Here is a 20,909-nt window from a genome sequence, read left to right on the forward strand (position 1 = left end):
AATTTAAGGTCATACAAAAGTCAAGAGTATACCGGTGATTCTGTTTTTTTTTTTGTGTGTAGAATTTGTTTGGCACTTTCACAGTTGCATTACTGACTGAGTACCTACAGTCATATCTCATATCGTGACACGCACAAATTCGACTGAGTTGACACATAATGAGGGATTTTGCAACGAGTTTTAAGCATTGGCCAACCATTGTCCACTGATTCTTCCAAATGACATGTGAACCACATAAAAAAATTGCAGATATCTTAGATAGATTATTAAAGCTGGATAATCCACCCTCCGTGCCATGGGTTTGTAACAATAAAATAAGAATAACATTAAAAATGCAGTACTGTATAGCAGAGATGCATTACCGGTTTGGACCACAGCGGGTCAGACCTCATCGTTTCCAACATGGAGGCTAGAATGAAGAAGAGCGCGGTATGGCCTCTACAACACAGATCTCAAAAATACACAAACAATTTTTCCCCATCACAACCGCCTTGACAGTTTACTTACTAAGTTTGAAAACAGATGGATATCGCTTAAGAATATTAGAAATGCATACGGTTCCTTAGTTGGACAAGTTGCAGATGACTCGGCTCACGAGGGGCCAAGTGGCAGGTGAGTGAGTCAGACAATTTGAGGAATTTAATGACATTTGACTTTTGTGAAAACACAATGAATTCTTGCTTTTGGTCTTGTTTTGCTGTTCAGCAATTGTATCTTTTGTTTGTTATTTTTAATGCAAGAGCGCATGCGGTTATGTTTGTAGTTGATCAGTGGATTTAAATTATATACATTTGAAAAATATATTCGTCAAATAAAAGCGGATACTGCATATGCGAATATGGTGCCCATATTAAGATGTGATTTTTATCATAAATCTGATTAGAGCTCGTTTATCTGCCACACTAAAACCAAACAAGGGTTTTTAGTTTTCAAGCCACACGCAACCAGGACTTCATTTCGAAAATGTTGTCTCTCGCATTTTGACCATTCTAATTTCATGCAATACGTTTTTTTGTTTTGTTTTAGTATAAGCATATTAATGCAATATATGTTCTAAAATAATGTCGCCATCATACGAGGAGAAAACGTCTCAGCTGTAGATTTTTGAATCCTGTCCACCAGAGAGCAGCAATATACAACAGTCAGCTTTGGTCAAGGAATTATTGATTGATTTATTTATTTATTTATTTATTATTTTATTAACATAAGCGACAGTTATCGCATTTCTATTGCGCTTTTACACTAACCATATTTTCCATAATAGTTAGCATCTCTCAGTGCAGGTTCCTGCTACACATCAAAAGCGAGTCATTTGTATTGTTTGTTTTGGGGCAATTGAGGTGAAAAGACTTTGCGTGAAGTAACCATTGCCATAACTTGTCACATGTAGTGTTACTGCACGCTTTGGATATTAAAAAAAAACGTGGTCAAGTAAACAAAGTAAAATATTGAAGTTATACGTCTAATCTGAAGTTTCACCATATAGGATTGCCTTAGTTTATTTTCATTTGGTCACTATTGAGAGGAAGTAACATTCGCCTGGAATAATGGCCTGTTGTTGAAAGTAATTTCAAAGTGCCCTCATTTCCTAGTGAGGCTTTAAATAATGCTGAAGTCACAGTTTTGTAACTTGTCATTTCTTCTGCCCTGGATGTTGGCAGCCTCATGGCCATGTGTTCATTATCTGCACTTACAGCTTTTGACTCCAGCACTGCAATTACATCCTCGGCCGCACTGATTAATCCAGCGTGGAGGCTTTATTATTTTATTTATTTATATTCATTCAAAATGAAAAGAACATTCGCGGACACTTTGCCAAGGAGGAGCTGCTCGTTTATGCCGATAGTCCTTTAGTTACAATAAGACGTTTCAGTTGCTGCTTAAGTGTTCTCCTAAAATCTCCAATAACTGAGGGATTAATGTAATCCATTTGATTCCACCCATTAAACAGATTCATTATTCACAGAATGCCGTAAGTGACTAACATTTTATCACCTTTGATATTAAAGGTTTTGTTAATTATGGAATTATAAGGTGGACTCAGAACTAGCCTGAGACACCTCATTGACCTGGTGAGCCCAGATCAATTTAATTATGCATTTGTTTTGTATTAAATGCTGTCTTGACACTGCACTGACCAAGTTATCATGAGCAGAAAATATCAAGTAATAATAGTTAGCTCTACCTTATTTAGACTAACACATGCACTGGCCTAGTAGTTTTCCAACCTTTTATACCACATCAAAAAACCTCTCTTCAAGTATCAACATAATGACCAAGTTTAGAGGGTTAGGGTTCGTCGACCCAAAAATGTTATGACCCGAATTATGTTCTGTATGTCCCCAATGGATTTAACATGGCATGCTGATGCTAACCCTCACCCGCTGGGTCAATACGACCCGGAAGTGTGTTCAAATATCCAAAAGTGTCAGAAAGATCTTGTGTGTGTGTGTGTGTGTGTAGTCGTCTATTAACTATCAAATCTTTTCATCCAATTATTTTTTTTATTATTTGTCTTCGACATAGTTTCTTGGTTCTTAATCCTTTTCTTGCACGCCTGTAAAGTTAGTATTTTTAGCAGGTGGTCTCCTATTAGCTCATATGCAAAGAATGTTGGGAGTAAATCATTACAAAAGTAATTTAATGACTGTAATGCATTACTTTTTGCTGTAACGCAGTAGTGTAATGCATTACACACAAAAAAATAGTAATATTTTACTCGTTATAAATGAGGGTAAGGCAATGCATTACCATGCATTTTTAACCTGAAAGCGGTGTTTACTTGTCATACTCGTCTTCAGTTTGTGTTTAATGCAAAGCCATAAATGAAATGTTTCGTTTTGTCGCCTTATTCATCTTGTTCAGCATTTCTTCCGCTTCTATTTTTCTGGTCTCTGTCACGTAATCAATCACACCCCCCCCCATATGCACACACACACACACATACTCTTAAAATTGAACAAAAAAACAACAGAACTACACAACCGATGAGAGCATTGTCGACTCCACTTTGGCACAAAACATAGGCCTCGGTAAATATTAAATTTAAAAGGATTCCCAGATAAGGTGGCTTGAAAAATTGAGGCAGCACCCCCATTCTTCTAGATAAGAGAAGACGGAGCCATCTGGAGGCTGCCAGATAGCAAACTCCCACGCCAGCCGCGAGACCTCACTCTCATCCGAGGCAGCGACCGAAAGAATGACTACCGACACTTTCATTATGTTAACTCAAAATGAGCTCATTGGCATTCAAAGCATATGCATTTTTTTTTCTTTTGTAAACACAATGTTAAACTTATGCATCCGCTCCGGAGAAATCTTTGACGGGTCAGTCGTAAAACTAATAATGTTTATTATTGTGGTGTATTGTTCTTGTAAGGTATTAGTAATATTTTGCCACACAACAGGCATTTTTAGACCCAAACACAATAATACACATTTTTAAATGAATGTTTGGCATTCCTATTTTTTTCGTTATTGTTAGAGCTCGGGCCTACTAAAGTTTAAGGGTTCATGCAAATCTGCAAGTAGTTGGTGCTCACCCAAATTTTTTTAGTGTTGCCTAAAGATGCCACAAGTGCTTGGACACTGTTTTGGCCTCACTACCGATACTCCTTCTCTTGTTTGGCACCAAAAGAACATGGCGTTCAGAACATTAAAACAGTGAAGTGATACTGTTTTCAGCAATAACAGATAAGGTACACATACAGGGTGATTTTTGTGTGCCTAATGGAAAATATGAAGATTCACTACATACAATATGAATATTTGTGGAAATATTCTTTCAAATATGTTAAAAAAAGTTAAAATTATATTTTTTAAACTTAAATTTCTTGCAACACCATTTTGCATTGTCTATATATATATATAGTACATATATATATATATATATATATATATATATATATATACACACACAACAACCGAGCCTGAGCTGAACTGGCTCCAAGATGTGCCATAGCTTGAGCCACGCTTAAACACTGTGCAAGATTTACCGCTCATGTCCTCAGCTATCAGAAAAAAAAAAATGTGCGTTTGATACAGGGTCGAAAAATTTTGGTCATCCTTCATTTGACAAGCATGAATGAAAACAGCACGTGAAGTCACACAACTTAGGGATAACAAACAAGCTAATCGAGAAGCAATGGCTAATTGCCCTCTTGCTGGACACAGAGACAAAATGCAAACTGCAGGAACAACGCAGTGGATTACACACTGTACTTTCCCGCAGATTGCACGTAATGTGTGTTTGCTCCACCGCCATGCCGCACCGTGTCACCACAACAATGCCACACACCCTTGCCCACTAAATGCGTCTTCGCTCGGCCATGCCATGCTATGAAGACCCTGGAAGGTCAAACAGCGCTTGGTGGGGACTACTCACTTTAAAAAAAAAAAAGTTTTCTTAATATCCGGAAACAAACCAAGCTCTATTTGTGGATAGTTTGTGCGGATAACACTTTATTACATGCTTCATTTACAATGGGTGAATACATGTACAATATTCATTTTAACTTTTGAGTGAAGTGATAGAGTTGTGACTCAAACAATCCTATATATTTGTACATGTTGTAGTAACAATGAACAAGACGGAAATGTTTGTTCGTTTTGTCTTTTGCATTCATCGAGTCAATAAGCAATCTTGTCCGTTGAGTACTTCTTATTTGTAAATCTAGATGTAGATCACATTCTTTTTCCTGTTTGGCCCTTTCCAAAATCTCAGCTCGAGAAAACTGCAAAATCCATCTCTGCAGAACAAATTTGGACAGTTAGCTCTGTAACACACTGCCTTCAGAAACGCAATCAATGTTGGACTTTCACTTCCAAAACTAAAATCTGGCTAAAGGAAAATCAGACTTCACTCATCTGTAAATAGCCCAGGCAACGATGAAGTTGTATGTTTTGGCTTTGTTCTTTTAAAATATTGTATGTTTTACTGTAACGCTTCTACAGAATGAACATTTGATGGAATATAGGATTATTCCTGTTCTTGTAGTTTCTTTGTGTTTTTTTATGTTTGTATACATAATATTTGTACTGTTTTGCAATGTTGTGGAAAAGCCCAACTAGGGACCATTGGTGAAAAATTAACATTTACTATAAACTCTACATGCATCGCATCAGCTGCAGAAATGATGCGTGACGGCATTCGCCCTGTCAAAGCTTCGTTCATTCATTCAGACGATACTCTATTTACCACGTATACAGTACTCCTGTTGCGTTGGACGAGGGCCCGCATCTCCCCCAAATCCATGTTGACTTAGAAAACAAATAATCTGTCTGAAATAGACTCTCAGGTTTGTGTGAATAACCTTGTCCACATTGCTACTTTGTTGACTCCTCTGCAATTTCTTCACAGCCACATTGAATTTGGCTCCAGGATAATACTTTTGTCACAATGTTTTATCTGCGCTCTCACTCCACCGTTACCTCTAATTACCCCACCCCTTCGCATTTTACACTGGGCCCACCAGAATTCCCAGATAGCAGATGCGGGTCGATTAGGGAATATCTTTTTGACCTGCGTTGCACAGCGACTGTCCTGTAGGCTCTGGGATGAAAGCTGTTAGCCGCGTGATAACGGGCGACCCTGCCGCGATAACCTTCCGGCTAGTTTCGAGGACGCGTCGTTTCGCTTCCCACGTAAGCGCCTTGCAGTGGGAGCGTTTCTTCTTCAGCCTGCCGCCAATTTTATTCATTTATTTTTTTCAAATGGGATTTAGCGCAAGGTTAATCGTTATGTTTGGCTCCTGGACTGTCGGGGCAACCGCCACCGACCACTGGTTGAAATGTGATGAAGGGGCTTTGAAAAAGAATCCGGTGGAAAATGCGGCCACTTCTTTCCTTTTTTGTATGCAGAGTAGATTTGTCGCCGCGGTTACGCAGAGTCACTTTGATTAATTTACTTAAGCATGCTGACATCTGCGTTTGCAGATTTTCATTAAGATCAATGGCAAACGGCTTCAGACACGCTTCCACTTGTCTAGGCTATTATCCCCAAAAGGCACGGTAGATTAAGTAGAAAAATAACTCGTTGATTAGGATAAAATCTCCCTTTCAGAATCAATTGTTTTTGTTTAAGGCGTTGCTTTAAGAAATATAATTAGAACACACCTTCTTCAGAAGACATGCATGTAGACCCCGAGGCTCAAAGTGGTAGTGGGGGGAATAATGTGTTACATACTTTTCAGGAAGAGTGCAGCGTGAACCACTGTCAACCCAAGTTTTAATCCTTTCCTCCTCTGTGTTGCGCGATGTTATGTTGTTATCTTAATGATAATCGCTGCCTGTATTTCCGCACCCCCCACCAACCCTCAGGCTCTTCTGCCAGGCTGGGGCGGGCAGAGGAGCTGCGCCTTATCAACAGCTTTGTCATTAAATCAGCTTTTTCTACGCCACGTCCAAAAAGTTTACCGCCATCGTGCTTATCAAAAAGATCGGCAAGCCGGTTTTCTTTTCAATCACAGCTACGCACATTCAGTCGAGCGGAGATAAAATACAGCGTAGGATTTTCCATAAGGGGCTAAAATAGCATTTAAAACTGAGACAAATAAAAAGAGATTTGCATTGTCATCAGTGGGTGGCAGCTGCTGTTCACCCAACCGTACATGCACACACACACATGCATGCATACACACACACATTATTTTGACATACAATAATCCGTATAGACACACATCATTTCAGTATAAAGGAACCCTTGCAAAAAAGTTGTCGAACTCCAGTCCTCGAGAGCTGGTATCCTGCATGTTTTCCAGATTTCTCCCTCCTTGAAAATGATCTTAATTTTTTGAATCAGGTGTCTTTGGGAGAGAAGCATCGCAACCATGCATGATACCGGGCCTGGAGAACTGGAGTTTGACCCCTAGTCACCAGTCACGTTTTGCTGCATGCTTTTAATGAGGAAAAGTAGCACCATCTGGTGGTAAATTCCTTCAACACAATCATAATAGCGTTGGGTAGAAATGAACAAAACTCTTTGGAAATTAATGAATAAATATGGTCTGAGCCATATTGCCAGATGACAAAAAAAACAAATCTGCCTGGAGCCACAAACAATTTGAACGCCTTATCTAAACCTTATAATGAAGGCAACACATGCTGTAAGTTTCTATATTGGCCTACTATCAAAGTGACTATGTGGGCTACAATATTGAGCTTTCATGATTAAATGCTTATTTTTTCATGCTGGAGAAAACAAAACTGCTTTAAGTTTAACTTTCATTACAGTATTACTGTATTATGTTACTACCGTAAATATGTGCCTATAACAGGATTGTGCTCTTACCCGTTTAATATGACTTCTGTTTTTGGACATCGCTGGACAGCTTCTCAACATCCGGGATGTAAGATGTTTTTGTGACAACTTGTCATTGCAAAGCAAACATGCAGGTAATCCTTCCATATTGGCAATAAAAGCAAACGATTCGGTTCAACAACTGTTGAAAGATCTGTTCTATATGGTCCTTTTTTTTCCTTTGGGTTTCATGGCAAGCAAATGAGATCATACAATGCTAATCAATATTTGTTTAGAGTTATGCCATACACGTTTAGAGACTGAGAATGCTTTGAGAACGCCGCTCGAGACGCCTAGCAGTGGCCAACGTTTATTTTGAAAAATGCCAGGCGGCATCAGGTGTAAAAAGTAGCGCTCCAAATGCCATCTTGCATTTGTGAAAATGATCGGCAGTCGCTGCGAGTCTCAGACTCCACTAGGCATTAAAAGTGAGTTGTTGTTTTTTTCCCAATTGCATACATAATTGAAAAAACTCCCGGGAACCAATATGGCTGCGTTAAATAGCCACAGGTTGTGGACTCCTGTCTTAGCTGCTTATCTAAATAAATAAATACATGGATAATAATTTACATTTGTTGTTGACACAAGTGCACACAGTCACATTTTGCTACATGCTTTCAATAGAGAAAAATAGCACCATCTGGAGGACAAATAATACTCAGCTAAAAGTTAAAAAAAATACATTTGAAATGAAGGTTAGGGTGAGGGTGAGCTATTCAAATTAATTTAGCACAGCCAAAGTATCATCGGGGAGTACATTTTAATAAGCCAATAATAAATTCCCGAGGTAACTAAAATTGAGCAATGGCATATTTTGAATTTGATTTCAATTGAATTCTTTTTTTTTTCCCCCACATCCAAATGTGCACACACGCACACTTTATTTTGATGATTACTTTGTTCAAAACTGTCATAATTTGCTCTCTGCACTGAATGGGGAAAAGTTACAGTTTTGTGGACAAAAGGTAGTCTGTTAGTATAAAGGCATATTACACAACAATGCATTTTTTTATGTTGCATTGTGTAAAAAAAAAAAAAAAGGTTGTGCAGAAACGTGCATTTTCATGGTTTTTAATGAATATCGTCTGGCAATTTCAACATTCAACACAGTAAAAAAAAGAAGCGAAGAGGAGACAAAACACTAAGAATGTTAATATTAAATAAAATATAATCAATGGTTATCAGCTGTGTTGTCGTTCCTAAATCTAGGATGAAACAAAAATACATGGAAATCCCACTTTTTAAATCTTTGCAGTTCATAGCTTGTTTTCGATCATAAAAGTAAAGCAGTCGTGTTCAAGGTTTTCTCCCAATTCTAAGTACAGAAGGCAAGCTTTTACCATCCCAGGCAGACTACACTCGGTAGTTAACATTTTTGCCGGAGCGCTGTTCTGTCCCGGTGACTCTTCTGATTGTCTCGCTATTGTGCTCAAGTGGAGGGCAGTGCCAGACGAACGCTTTTGTTTGACATCCAGTCAGTGCAGGAAGGGCGTCCTGGAGACCCCCTCACCTGAGCACACGCGTTTACAGTGCGGCAAATTGCTCAACGTCAGCGCCTCCGGAGGTCTTTTGAACGCGGACGGCACGGCAGGTTCATCTCTGTCCTCCCACAGTGTGCCCAGAGTCTCCGGGGGTTGATAGCCCGGCTCCCGAGGGTCCAGGAGGTCTTTGGAGAGCAGAATGCTAATGGAGGGCACCGTCCTGTGCACGGTCATCTCTGCCGTACCCCCCTCCGTGTTCTCCCACACCTCCTTCACCACTTTGTACTGCAGTTTGGTCAGCTGATGCAGAGAGCCCACTTTGCGCTTCATGATCTCGGCACACGTGATGGTCTTGGTGACGGCGCGGCCCGACCCGGTGAAGACCACCTGTCGGAGTCCACCCTGTCCCCCGTCACAGAGTCCTTTCTCGCCTTGCATCCTTGCCATGGCGAAGCCCATTAAGTTGCGGATCTTACTCCCTTCTTTAACGCGCATCTCCAGTACCCCCGAAGCGAGTCCTGGGAAAGGGCACGGACTGTGCTCCTCAGTTCTGCAGACTTTTTTGAAGCCTTCCTGCCCTAGTTTGAGTGCCGCCGGAGGCGCTGGTTGGGGTGCCGGTTTAAACGCCTCCACTTTCGGCAAGCTGACATTGGTGCATATCTGACTGTGATATGGAGAAAAGGTCCCAAAGTGTTGCCCATTCTCCATCTGAGTCGACGCATTAATTTCCAGTCCCTGATGGGTCTTGAATGCACCACTGGTCAGGAACTGGCCACTGACCACGCCGTCTCCCGTGAACATGGCTCCAGATTCGTTTACTTTCCCCTCATGGCAAACGACTCGACTCGTCCTCCTTCTGACAGCTGTAAAGTTTTACAAACAGACTTCATAAAAGAAACGTTACCCTCTTCTCCCTTAAGAGCGATATCAACACGGGCTTTAATGCAGGCTCTCCGAAAGAGCTGGAGAATTAAGATAAACGCCCGGCTAGTGAATCAAAAGCGCTGCCGGGACCATTCAAGACGTTCTTTAAAGAGAGTCTTCATTTCATAGCATTTGAAAAGCGCTTCGGGGACAGATAACGATAATGAAAATAGCCTATATTGTTCGTTTAAATTCAGTTTTCCTGCAGTAGCTACCGCATATAACAACTTACAAAAAAATTGACCTTTCCTCAAGCAGTCCAGTCCAGAGGAGTCGCTCTCAACTCAGAAGTGACCTCTCCTTTCAGTCCCATTCAGAAGTTCCACCATCTAATTTTGCACTTTTGAGCATTTTTCACTCTGGCACGAGTCAGTTAGCGGAGTTGCGTAGACTTCCCCAGACCGTTTCACCCCTCGTCTCCATTGATGCCGCGGGAAGTACGTTGTGGCTCCCCACAAAGAGACATGAGGGACAGGAGCTGCCTCGGAAATGCTCACAGGAGTGTGTGTGTGTGTGTGTGTGTGTGGCTGAGTGGGGATGGGGGTGCATGGGGAAGGGGGGTGAGGGGTGGCCCTCTTAAAGGCGCAGGGCGATTTAGCTTCCATCCAGAATGCTGTCCCCTCCTCTGCCGTATTAGCTCACTGGGTCTCTTTAAGAATTGCCACACATTTTTACAGCAACTTTGTCAATCTCTTTAGAGGACATGCCACTTTTAACGTACATCACTGATTTAATCTGAGCACCCGAATAGCTGTCAAACTTTAAAAAAAAAAAAAGTTCAGCAAAACAATGGCTTGAATTGGCTGCTTTGTAACTGAATACATATTACTTCAAACTGTTAGTCAGCTGCACAGCACAAAAGTTTTCTTTTAATTTGAGGCAGGACTTTCTTCACCCCCAAAACAATGGCAAATATGAATTTTGATTATGGGACATTGGAAAATGAGAAAATCATAAGAAAGCTTTTAGCTCATCAAGTAACCCCACTGTGACTTGTTTTCTTCATTTCTATCATGGTAAGACTTGGTCCATCGTTTTTCAACTCCATCTGGAGGTTCAACAATTAATCGACAACTAATCTCTTACCAAATTCATCAGATGTTATTTTTGGTAATCAATCATTTGGAGACCTAAAATTGTCCAAATGTTCAGAATTCTAGCCTTTTGACTGGTCAAATTCTCTGATATCTTTAGCTGATATCTTTATCTTCAGTATGAAAGCTAAACTTGATTCAAAATTATAAATTTACTATTTGCTTTTGCTTTGTGAAACAATTATTATATTTAAGATTTTTGCAATGTATGCTTCCGTTTTGTTTTGTTTTTTGTCGGCTGTCAACTGCCCATCACTCGATTTTACATGCCAATTGATATGGCTCAGTGGTCCTCCGTGTGGACACTTAGCTGATGTTAGAGTTATGTACTGGTGTATCGCTTCAGCAACCACACTTTTGCTGATTGGCAGGTTCAACACCCACAATTTTCTGGTTTTGAAAAACAAAACATTTTTACTATGCAACTTTTTTGAACAGCTTGCGTAGCCTTTGGTGCCAGTGCACTATATTGTTCAACTTTTATGTCAACCCAGAGCCGAACCACAAATCTAATAACCTTTATGAGTCAACAAAGCAGTGTTTGAATTTGCATAGCATTTCTTTACAGTATAATGATAAATGTTCGCCCCAGGCACCTGTCATCACTGCCTTGCCTTGCATTGGCAAAGAGTTGGTGGCATCGGGTTCATGAAGGGCTTTGGTGATAAAACCAGTGAACAATATTCATTTTGGTGGGACGTAAATACGTACATATAATATTTTAGATTGTGTATCAGTGCTTTCTCATCCTCACCTTATGAAAATGCTTGTTTCTTAGTCTATGCTTAGTGTATGCTTGTTTATTGTTTGCAGATAGACATGGGCAGGTATTGGGCACGTATTGGTTTCAAGGTATCGGTTTTGTGATGGTGTTCAATACTGGCAACGGTCTCTTGGGTTTTGCTTTACGACTGGCAAGTAATGCCATACATGTCTGACAAGCGACAATTAAGATGCAATATCTTTCATGTAATCTTGACCATGAAGTTTGACCTTGATGACCAGGCTTAAATTTTCCCGGGGAAACCCGGGACTTTTTTGACGTTGGCTGCTCCAATTAGGATTTGTGGCTTATTCTTGCCATCAAAAATTTCAGCCTCATCTGAAATATTACAAACACATCAAGTGGAAAATGGAAAATGTTGTTTTAATTTCCTGTCCATTAATTCCCCCCAACCACTGTCCCTCAATATAAGCAATATACAACTTAAAAAAAGGAAAAAAAAGGAAGACTGCTAATGCTAATTGAGCAGAAGGAGAGCACTTTTCACTTTAGTGATAAAATCACAGAAATCACAGGGCATTCCATGCTCAAATAATCTTTACAGTAACAATCTTTCTTCTTCTCATAGATGGATGAAGGGCATCTAGGAATCTTAATGGGCTTTCCATCACCAGTGGGTGGCGCTGCCCGACTCGCTTCAGGCGCCTTAGACAGGCCCAGACAGTTGTGGCGTCCACCTAATCAGCTCAGCGGACAGGTGGATTTGTTTTTTTCTTCGTGTGACTGACAGATGGGAGAATGTGTGAGGACAGCCCACTGAGGCTGAACCTATAAGGCCGAGAAAGAGACAGACGAGTCCTAACTACCCTTCCGCACAGTATATCTCCCGGTAAACAGTGATGCCCAGACGGCTATATGAGACTAATATACAGGCTTGTGTGTTGTGTGGGATCTATGCTAATAAGGGAATCACTTGACCTTCTACCTGGTCACCTCCAACTGTCTTCGTTTTGACTTCACTGGCCACCAAACAGACGACTCAAACCATATGTACAGTATGTACTATTGTCAATATTGTTGTAATGCAGACTCATGAAATATTGTTGAATCGGCTGCTTGGTGGTTGTTTAAAACCATTCATTCCCAGTTGTAGCAAACTGACATCATGTATTTTATTGGTACCTCTATTTCTACTTCCGTTACTACTACTACTAAAAAATAACATTTGCCGTGGTAACATGATTGCCGTACTAGACTGTTGCTCATAAACAAACAAGGTTGCCCGGCATTAAATGTGGTCGTTCATCCCGAAGTTGTTTTAAAGGGTTGTTAGCATTATTAGAACATGAGGAATAATTTCACATCAATGAGTTTTCATTGGAGGAGAAGAAGTCTTTGTTGCCTTTTATTTTTCCCCGCTGAAAAGAAGACACAAGAGCAAGGACAGGAGGAGGAGGAGGGAGTGTTTTTAAGTGCTCGCCACCAAAGTGATCATTCTGTTGTTTGGGAGAAATTACTCTCATCAGTCATACGGAGATGCACAGCTGCCTACAGGGATGTGGTAATGTCACTGCGTAATAAAGCGTGTGTGTGCATGAGTATAGCAGTGGGGAGGTTGCTGGGGGGTGGGGGGGTACAAATATAGGAGGGCAGCGGGTGAGAGAAGTCTAATTTAACCACAGAGAGCTTTAAATTGATGATGAAAACTGCTCTGTAATCATCGGTATTTACCACATCATCACGGCGCGTAGTTTACTGCTTGTCGCGTCTGGAACATGATTAATGAACAAAGTCTCCGCATTAGAGAAAGCGCGCTCTGGTTTTAACAGAAAAACTCACTGATGTACTCTAAACCAGAGGTTCCCAACTGCTGGTTCGCGGCCGTGGATCAACTGGTACAGAGCCGAATGGGCGGCACACCAAAATAATAATGTTTTGGAGCGGATTTTACCTTTTAAACATGCATTAATTATTGCTTTGTTTGGCTTGATCTTTGTTTTTTGGCGCTCCATCTGGCTGCTGTTGATTGTTACATTTTGTACTTAGAAAGAACAGGGTGTGGCAGTCACTGTCGTCTAGTGTCTATAAGTTCTACTTTCTTTATAAGAAAGTAATTTATGATGATATGCCCAACATTAGTTTGTTGATCCAACATGTGACTGTGGATAACATGCTAGCTAATGTTTATTCTTATCTTCAGCATGTTATAAAGTGTTGCCATGTATGGGTTTAGTCCGTTAGCATATTCGTTTGTGCCAAGTATTTCCCTTTGGTATATGTTAGTATATGCAAAGGTTTGCATTGTTAATCACTCATTTGCATCTAATTACAGTTTTGTATTGAAATTAAAAGCATTTGTAAGTCAGTTACATGATTTAATTGTAATGTAATTTGTGTCCACTTTCGTACATTTTGAGGCGTCAGCCTCAACAATCTGAGGGCTCCCATTAGTTTGTCGAAAATGGTGAGTTCCCCCGGTCCACAATAAACATTACAAGCGTTGACTGGTCCGTGGTGATAAAAAGGTTGGGGACCCCTTCTAAACCTCGGCTTGTTTCTTTCAAATCGCACAGCTGCTCTTCATTCCTAGAATCCTGGCAGAAGAGGCTACAGATAGAATTTTGTATTTATTTATTTTTAATCAAAAGTGATAAATATCGCAAAAAAACAGGCTCTGAATAATAAGAAAAGCAAATGTACTCAATGTACAACACCACTCCGACGATGCAAATAAAGTGCCACAAATTTCTAACTAATCAATAGGAGGCTAATCCAAGAAGCTAACATCTTCACAGTGGCTATAAGATGGTTGATTTTGCAATTCCTATCATATTCTTCTTCACTTAGTTTTGTAAAACTATCATGGCTCTGAAGTGGTATGTTATGACCTTTTTGAAAAGAGTTTCTCCCCCCCATTCCACACCTCCCTCCCTTACTCCCTTGTAAGTGCCTTCATTTAATGACGGGGAAAAGTCAGTGGCCGTGTCGGAGACGGCGGCTATGTCGGCTGCGACGGGAACTCACGCTTGGTCACTTGCTCTTTTGCAATTCCTTTGCACTTACACATCACTTGATCTGACCTTGGTTCATGTCTGTGACATTGAGTTCTTAGAGACTGTACAGAAAAACCAGACAAAAGGTTTTCGCTCACCTCAGCTAGACTTGAAAGCAGCAGCAAGGATTTGTTCATCTTGACAGCTTTCATAAAAAAAAGACTTTAATAACAAGTATTAATCATGAGATAGTTGTAAAGCAATGATAACACAATGTTCATTTTGTCCTCTACTTGAAAGTAAACATAATTGCCTTTGAATTGTCAAATTGTAAAAAGTACATCCAATGTCTCTTTGCTGGGTTTACATTATTTTTGGGAAAAAAAAGAAAAGAAAAAAAAGGAAAAAAAGAATAGAATTTTCCATTCAATTTAAAGTAACACGATTTCAATTTAAAGTAGCTCGATTCTTTCTTTGAAAAATGTATTATTTTAAAAGCCCACATTATCTGAGCAGCCCATCTTTACTTTCAGTTTTTCATTTAGGTTGCAAAGAAGAGATTTTGCACAATGTTGGCCAAGTAATCCATCACATTTTTTTTTCTTTTAAGTGAAATGGCGAAAAGGTGTGTTTGGAAGCACATGGCCCGTTTACGGAGGACTGCATGGAGAAACCAAAGCAGTGCATAGGTTTACATTCCGCAAAGTTAGAGTTTGAGCTTTTTCCCAAGTTATTATTTTGTGGCCTGTCAGCTTCAGAAGTTTGTCAAGAAGGAGCGTTGCAACTACAATGTGAGAGATTCAAGAGTTTTTTTGTCATATGCATACTAATACTACGCAATGAAATTCTTATTCTGTTCACTTCCCTGAGCAGACTACATTCCATAAATGAGTAAATAATAAAGTAGACAATGAAACAAAAACAGTAATAGAGCATAGGTCAGTAATAATGAATCAATAATAAATGAATAGACTTACACTCTGAGCATATTATAGAGTAGATGGAATGGAAGAAACTGTATATATATGAGGTTGATCGTGCAAAATATTATGTATTTAGCAGCATTCCTGCACTGTGCAGTGTTTGTAAGATGCATGTATGCGTGTAGTAAAGTGACTGGCGATGAGGCAGATGTTTTGAAATGCCGATCAAAAATAAATAAATAAAATCATGTTTCATAATTAAATCAAATCAAATTAAATGGCCAATGTGCCATCGGTAAGATATCATCATTTCTATGCATACATTTACCTGTGGAAAATTTAAAATACAGAGATACAGGTCCTTTAAATTGTGGCGCAATTGCTAGTTCACCGATATTTTGCCTACTAGAAGTTTGAAATCCTGGGTTTCCACACTAACAGCAGACACCAGTTTGCACTGAGAAAAGTCGATGTACTCTATACGTTGAGCCACATAAGTATTCCGCAACTGGAATGGTAGTGGGGGGTGGGGGGCATAATTGCTAACTGGTTTGACACATATCGATTTATTTTGCTGACAGAACTGCAGAGGCGTTCATTTTATTGTTTGTTTGTACTCTGCTGAGTGTAATAGTTGTGCTGCGTAGTCAAGGCTTCAGAGACACACATACCCCCCCCCCCCCCCCCCCCCCCCCCACCCCAACAGCCGGTCACTCACTTTGCGTTAACCGCAAGTGTTTTCACGGTCATCAAACAACGGTGGCCTGGAGGCGCTCATTTTCACTCCGTGTGGCGCTCGCCCCGCAGCTCGGTTCTGCCCCACAAATTCACAGCCGGCCCCCCGGTTGGAGTGGCAAAATAAGGGGAGTCACGACACACATACACAAACGCACACACACACACACACTTGCATATGCACACAGCCTCTGGGATAGGGACACACAAAAAAAAAAAAGTATACACTCAGCATAAGGAAGGCTGTTGGAGCAATTACAAAAACATGGCAGAACACGAGCAAGCAGGGCCGCGCTATCAGAGGGGAAATAGAGTTGAGCGAAGGAAAAATGATGACGCCATTAATAATGCGCAAGGGAGGCGGGAGTGGATGACCCTCCCCGACATTTGTGTGTGACAGCACTTTGAGGTGCAAATGGTCGCCGTGTTTGATTTTTGGACGTTTTAATGGGCCTTGTTTTTGCAGCAAATGGCATAGTGGTAGCTTGACTTATGAGAACAAATTATTCCATAATCAAGCTCTTAACTCAATTCATCAAATCGTTTTTTTTAACACATTGAAAAGCATTGTAATGGCATAAATCAATTTCAACCCTTAAAAACACCATGACTGCTCTGTATTACATATAAGCATCCATTTTGTTGGTTGACAACACCCGCTTTTGCTTCTTCTTGCCTTTTCTTGTCTACTCCTACTTTTCGCACATGCACGCACACACACACACGAATCCCTGCTCCCTCGGGTGCGACCATTCCCTCGGCACTGCATTGCAGATGTGTCTCACACAGCGAGCTGGAAGTTTCACTTAAGACACACAACATGAGACAGCATGAAAGAGATGAAGGCACAAGTGGTCACATTCTATTTTCGAATACTGATCTGCCTTCTGATTATTTTGAATCCTCATTGGAAACAATGGAAATGGCAATAATCTGCTCTTGGGTAAAATTGTCATTATAAAATCTTTATTCCCTCTACAAGCAGTGCTTAAATACACAATTAAATACTTCAAACCCACCAGACTCTTTACCCACTGGAGGGCAAATATATCCAATTCTGCAAGGTTTTTTTTCCTCGAGTTCAACATGAATCATTTTTTCCCACCAGAAACCTGTTGCAGATGTTTTTATTTGTTATTGCAGTGAGTTTGATGAATGACAGCCATTCCAATTGACAAGAACAGCAGCAGCTGATAATGGCCTTTTGTGTCTGCGCCTGTTTTGACTGGCCCCCAGGCTAAAAGTTAATGGACGCTATAGAAAAATGTTGATCAATTATATTGTGAATTAATAGACCGTGAGAAGGCAAATTCGTAATGAATGCCTCAGAGCAACAATCCACCATCTCTTCTTTTCAATTTGGAATTGTTGTGCCTCTGTACATGTGCAGACAAAAAAAAAATCAGTCCCTGAATAAGAAGAATAAAAATTAGGATGACAAATAGAAAACATCTATGCCATTATAGCAGAAAGGTGAAACATGAAATTGTGATTTTACAAATCATTTCTTATGTAGCTGTTAGCCTCAATTTGTCTCCCAGAAATTTTGTGGCTTCCAAACCATCATAAATACATTTTCTCATCAGTAATTATGTCAACGTTTCCACTTCAATCAAACTGTTCTTGTTCCGTGAGGAATTTTAATTTTTCAACAGCCCTGGCTGATTTGCAATTGCTCCGCCGTATGAGCCCTTGATCTTACTTGCGGTTCAATTTTGTGCAAGCTTCCCCATGGAACCTTCAAAATCGAATGAACCAAAGGTGGTGTACTGTAGCGCCTTGCGATACAAATTGGCATTCAAACAATAAAAGTGCTTTATTGTGACAACTATCTTCACAAGAAGCAGCAGTTTGGCAGATAGTTAACAAACCTTCAAAAGAAGAGACTTCAAGCTGTTTCTAGTCTCTCACAGTTTACAGCATTCCCCAATTTGCCGCCAAACAGAAACAAACAAAAAAAGACAACCGCATTGCATCTTTAAAACAAACACATACTAAAGTTTTGAACTCAAGCAAAAGCATCAACATGTTCATTGTCATTGATTGTTTAATTCATAGTCCACAAATAGAACAGTGACAAGGAAACAAGAATTTAGAACCTTCAGACACATCCGCAAACATCCATTTTATTTGACCTTATCCTCATTAAAGTCTGAATTGGAACCTATTCTACCTGATCTTTTGGGAGTGCCTTAGCCTCAACACAGTACAGTCGACAAAATAACACTTGAGAGTTTAATGCACATTAATACATCAATTATTTTAATATTCCAGCGGGGATGGGTGGACATTATACAAAAATAGCTGCCATTTATTTAAATGAATTTAAATTGGTACAAGTATCAGTGATGCTGTGCCTTGAATAACTTTGGGTAAAACCCAGGAAAATTGGCGTTCGCTGGCATCATTTGAGACTTCAGCTGTAAGCATTAAATTTATTTAGTTATTTACTCATTCATTCTTCATTCAATTTTTCTTTCATTTTAGCGGGTTGTGATGCCACTGCAAAATGATACAATTGAGGAAAGCGAAGAAATAGCATATTGCGACCATATACCAGAAATATAATTCACGATAGGTCTTTTGCATTGGTGCCTCTGCTGCTCAGTACGATATGGCTTTTAATGCGACTAAGACAATAAATATAGAACGATTAAAACAATATAAGTGGAAGGGTGACAGTGTATGGCAGTTAATAATGTGGTGTAAAACACTGCCTGTACAGTTAAGAGTTCTACAATGGCAAAAATTTGATCTTGGAAGCGCTAACCTGCTGAATTTCCCTGATCCCCTGTGGGACGAATGGTTTTGAAACGTGAACAAATCAAAAAAGGTTGACCAGCGCCCCGGAACGGATTGTGATCGACCTCCCGCTGTACTTGCAAAGAGAGCATTTTCAGGGTGGCAAGCTCGGCAGGATTATAGCGCTCGTGGAAGCGAGCAGTGACCTGATGCAAATGTGTGCTCTGGGAAGTTCCCGGCGAGGAACGCTGCGATGCAGAGAAGTGAGGCCATCTGGAAAACTACAAAAACAGGAGGATGTTGATGAGAGATCCGACGGTGGCGTGAAACACGAAGAGACCACCTACTTTGTCTCTATTTGTCTAATATAAGTCACTGATCCAGTGCAGCACAGTTAAAGGGCTTTGGGAGCGCCAGGGTTGAAAAGCTTACACTGGGGCTTGAGTGAGGGAGAAAAAAAAAAATCAATATCCAAGTAAATGATATGGTGTCTAAACTCAGATGGAAGACAAAAACATGGACACGCGTGATTGGGCAGGCAGTCAGAACCAGCGAGAGTGCAGAATGTTGAGTAAGTTGACGTTCGAGAAAAAAAGGCTTCAATTGTTAAGATGTTTCAATGTACGGATTTATCACTTTTTGTTTCACGAAAGTAGATTTTTTTTTTAATTAGTTTATGAACACTAACTATGGGGGGGGGGGGATAATTAATTTTCTAACTCAAAAATAAAAAAAAAATGTTTAAAACTCTTAAAAATCCAGACGTGACACATTTTGCTTGCTTATGAACAAAACCCTGATAAATGTATTTAATTATAATGTTGACCGAAAGGTTGTCAAGGCTTTTAACTAAGTCATTCAATGACAGCCATTTTCAATAAGAATACACACGGCGGTTCGGTGGCGCAATGAATAGCACGTTCACCTCACTGTTAAAGGGACTCGAGTTTGAATCCAGCTGGCTCCGGCCTTCCTGTGTGGAGTTTGTATGTTCTCCCCAAGCCCGTGTGGGTTTTCACCGTGCACTCCTGCTTCCTCCCACATTCCAAAAACATGCATGGCAAGCAAATTGGACATACTAAATTGTCCTAAGGTGTGATTTGGTGCATGAATGGTTGTTTGTCTCTGTGTGCGCTGTAATTGGCTGGCAACCGGTTCAGGGTGTCTCCCGCCTACTGCTTAAAGAAGTATGAAGTGAAGCATAATAATTACAAGGGTGTGATTATTATGTTTTAAGCACAAAAAATTATTTTTCTAATAAACAAATTTTGTTTTGGGGTATGTAATCTAATTATTATGTGGATTAAATGTCTCATGCAAATGAGTATGTGAGGGCAAGGTAACCAGTTGGGGGTAGCGGCCACAACTGGGTCCAAAGCTTCACTACTGTTTTCATTTTGGCTGTTGCTGACTGCGACGACAGCCATTCCACTTAAAAGATCTTCTCGCAGGTTCATACCAGATTCATCCTGGATTTAATTGCGTCAGCCGAGCAATCACTCTGTGCCCTACAAATTCTCGGTAAAGCCGTGTTTTACAATAGAGGCATAATTGCGGGAATTTAATTGCCTGCCAATGCTTTGCTCCTGCAGACTGCTAGCCCTGAAGAGTCCAATAATTAGAAAACGGGAAGAATTAGGCAGCAATTTTGTCTTGGCAATTATCATAATGCAAAAGAAGGGCCATTAGTATTGTTAGCCCCACACAACATAATCCTTTGACATTGACAAGCCGCCGCATTTCGCTTCTGGGTGCAATGACTCTAGATTTTCCCCGCTAGCTTTTTGCACTGCCTCGGTCACGTTAGTCATTTTGGACAGAGCAACGGGTTCAGAACACATCCCAACCCTTGAGTACTACAAGGATTAGTCGCAAACCCGCGTTTCCCTTTAAAGGTGTACGAATTGGATGTTAATCCTTTTTCACCACGTCATCCATGAAATTGAGTTCATGTAAGAGAAAAACAAAGCACAGGGCGATGTATTTACACATCCTT

The 20,909-nt window shown here is 40.3% G+C and overlaps 1 protein-coding gene across 2 annotated transcripts; it reads right to left on the reverse strand.

Annotated features, from left to right (window-relative positions):
- Positions 1-8,352: 8,352 nt before the first annotated feature.
- Positions 8,353-10,189, reverse strand: LOC148424460 (uncharacterized). Of its 2 annotated transcripts, none has more exons than XM_088413476.1 (2): positions 9,947-10,189; positions 8,353-9,641 (listed from the first exon to the last, which is right to left on the reverse strand). In XM_088413476.1, exon 2 carries the CDS (start codon positions 9,577-9,579, stop codon positions 8,773-8,775), a length of 807 nt encoding a protein of 268 aa, XP_088269602.1. In that variant the 5' UTR covers positions 9,580-9,641; positions 9,947-10,189; the 3' UTR covers positions 8,353-8,772. The 2 variants fall into 2 exon arrangements, with proteins under 2 accessions (XP_088269602.1, XP_088269603.1); XM_088413477.1 differs by having other exon boundaries at positions 9,935-10,189.
- Positions 10,190-20,909: the final 10,720 nt, after the last annotated feature.

Source organism: Hippichthys cyanospilos, chromosome 4 (assembly GCF_059441005.1).
Source record: "Hippichthys cyanospilos isolate Australia breed blue-spotted pipefish chromosome 4, RoL_Hcya_1.0, whole genome shotgun sequence".
Lineage (NCBI taxonomy): Eukaryota > Metazoa > Chordata > Actinopteri > Syngnathiformes > Syngnathidae > Hippichthys > Hippichthys cyanospilos.

Coding starts and splice junctions, on each gene's coding strand:
- LOC148424460 (XM_088413476.1), bottom strand. CDS start 9,579: ATGTTCACGGGAGACGGCGTGGTCAGTGGCCAGTTCCTGACCAGTGGT.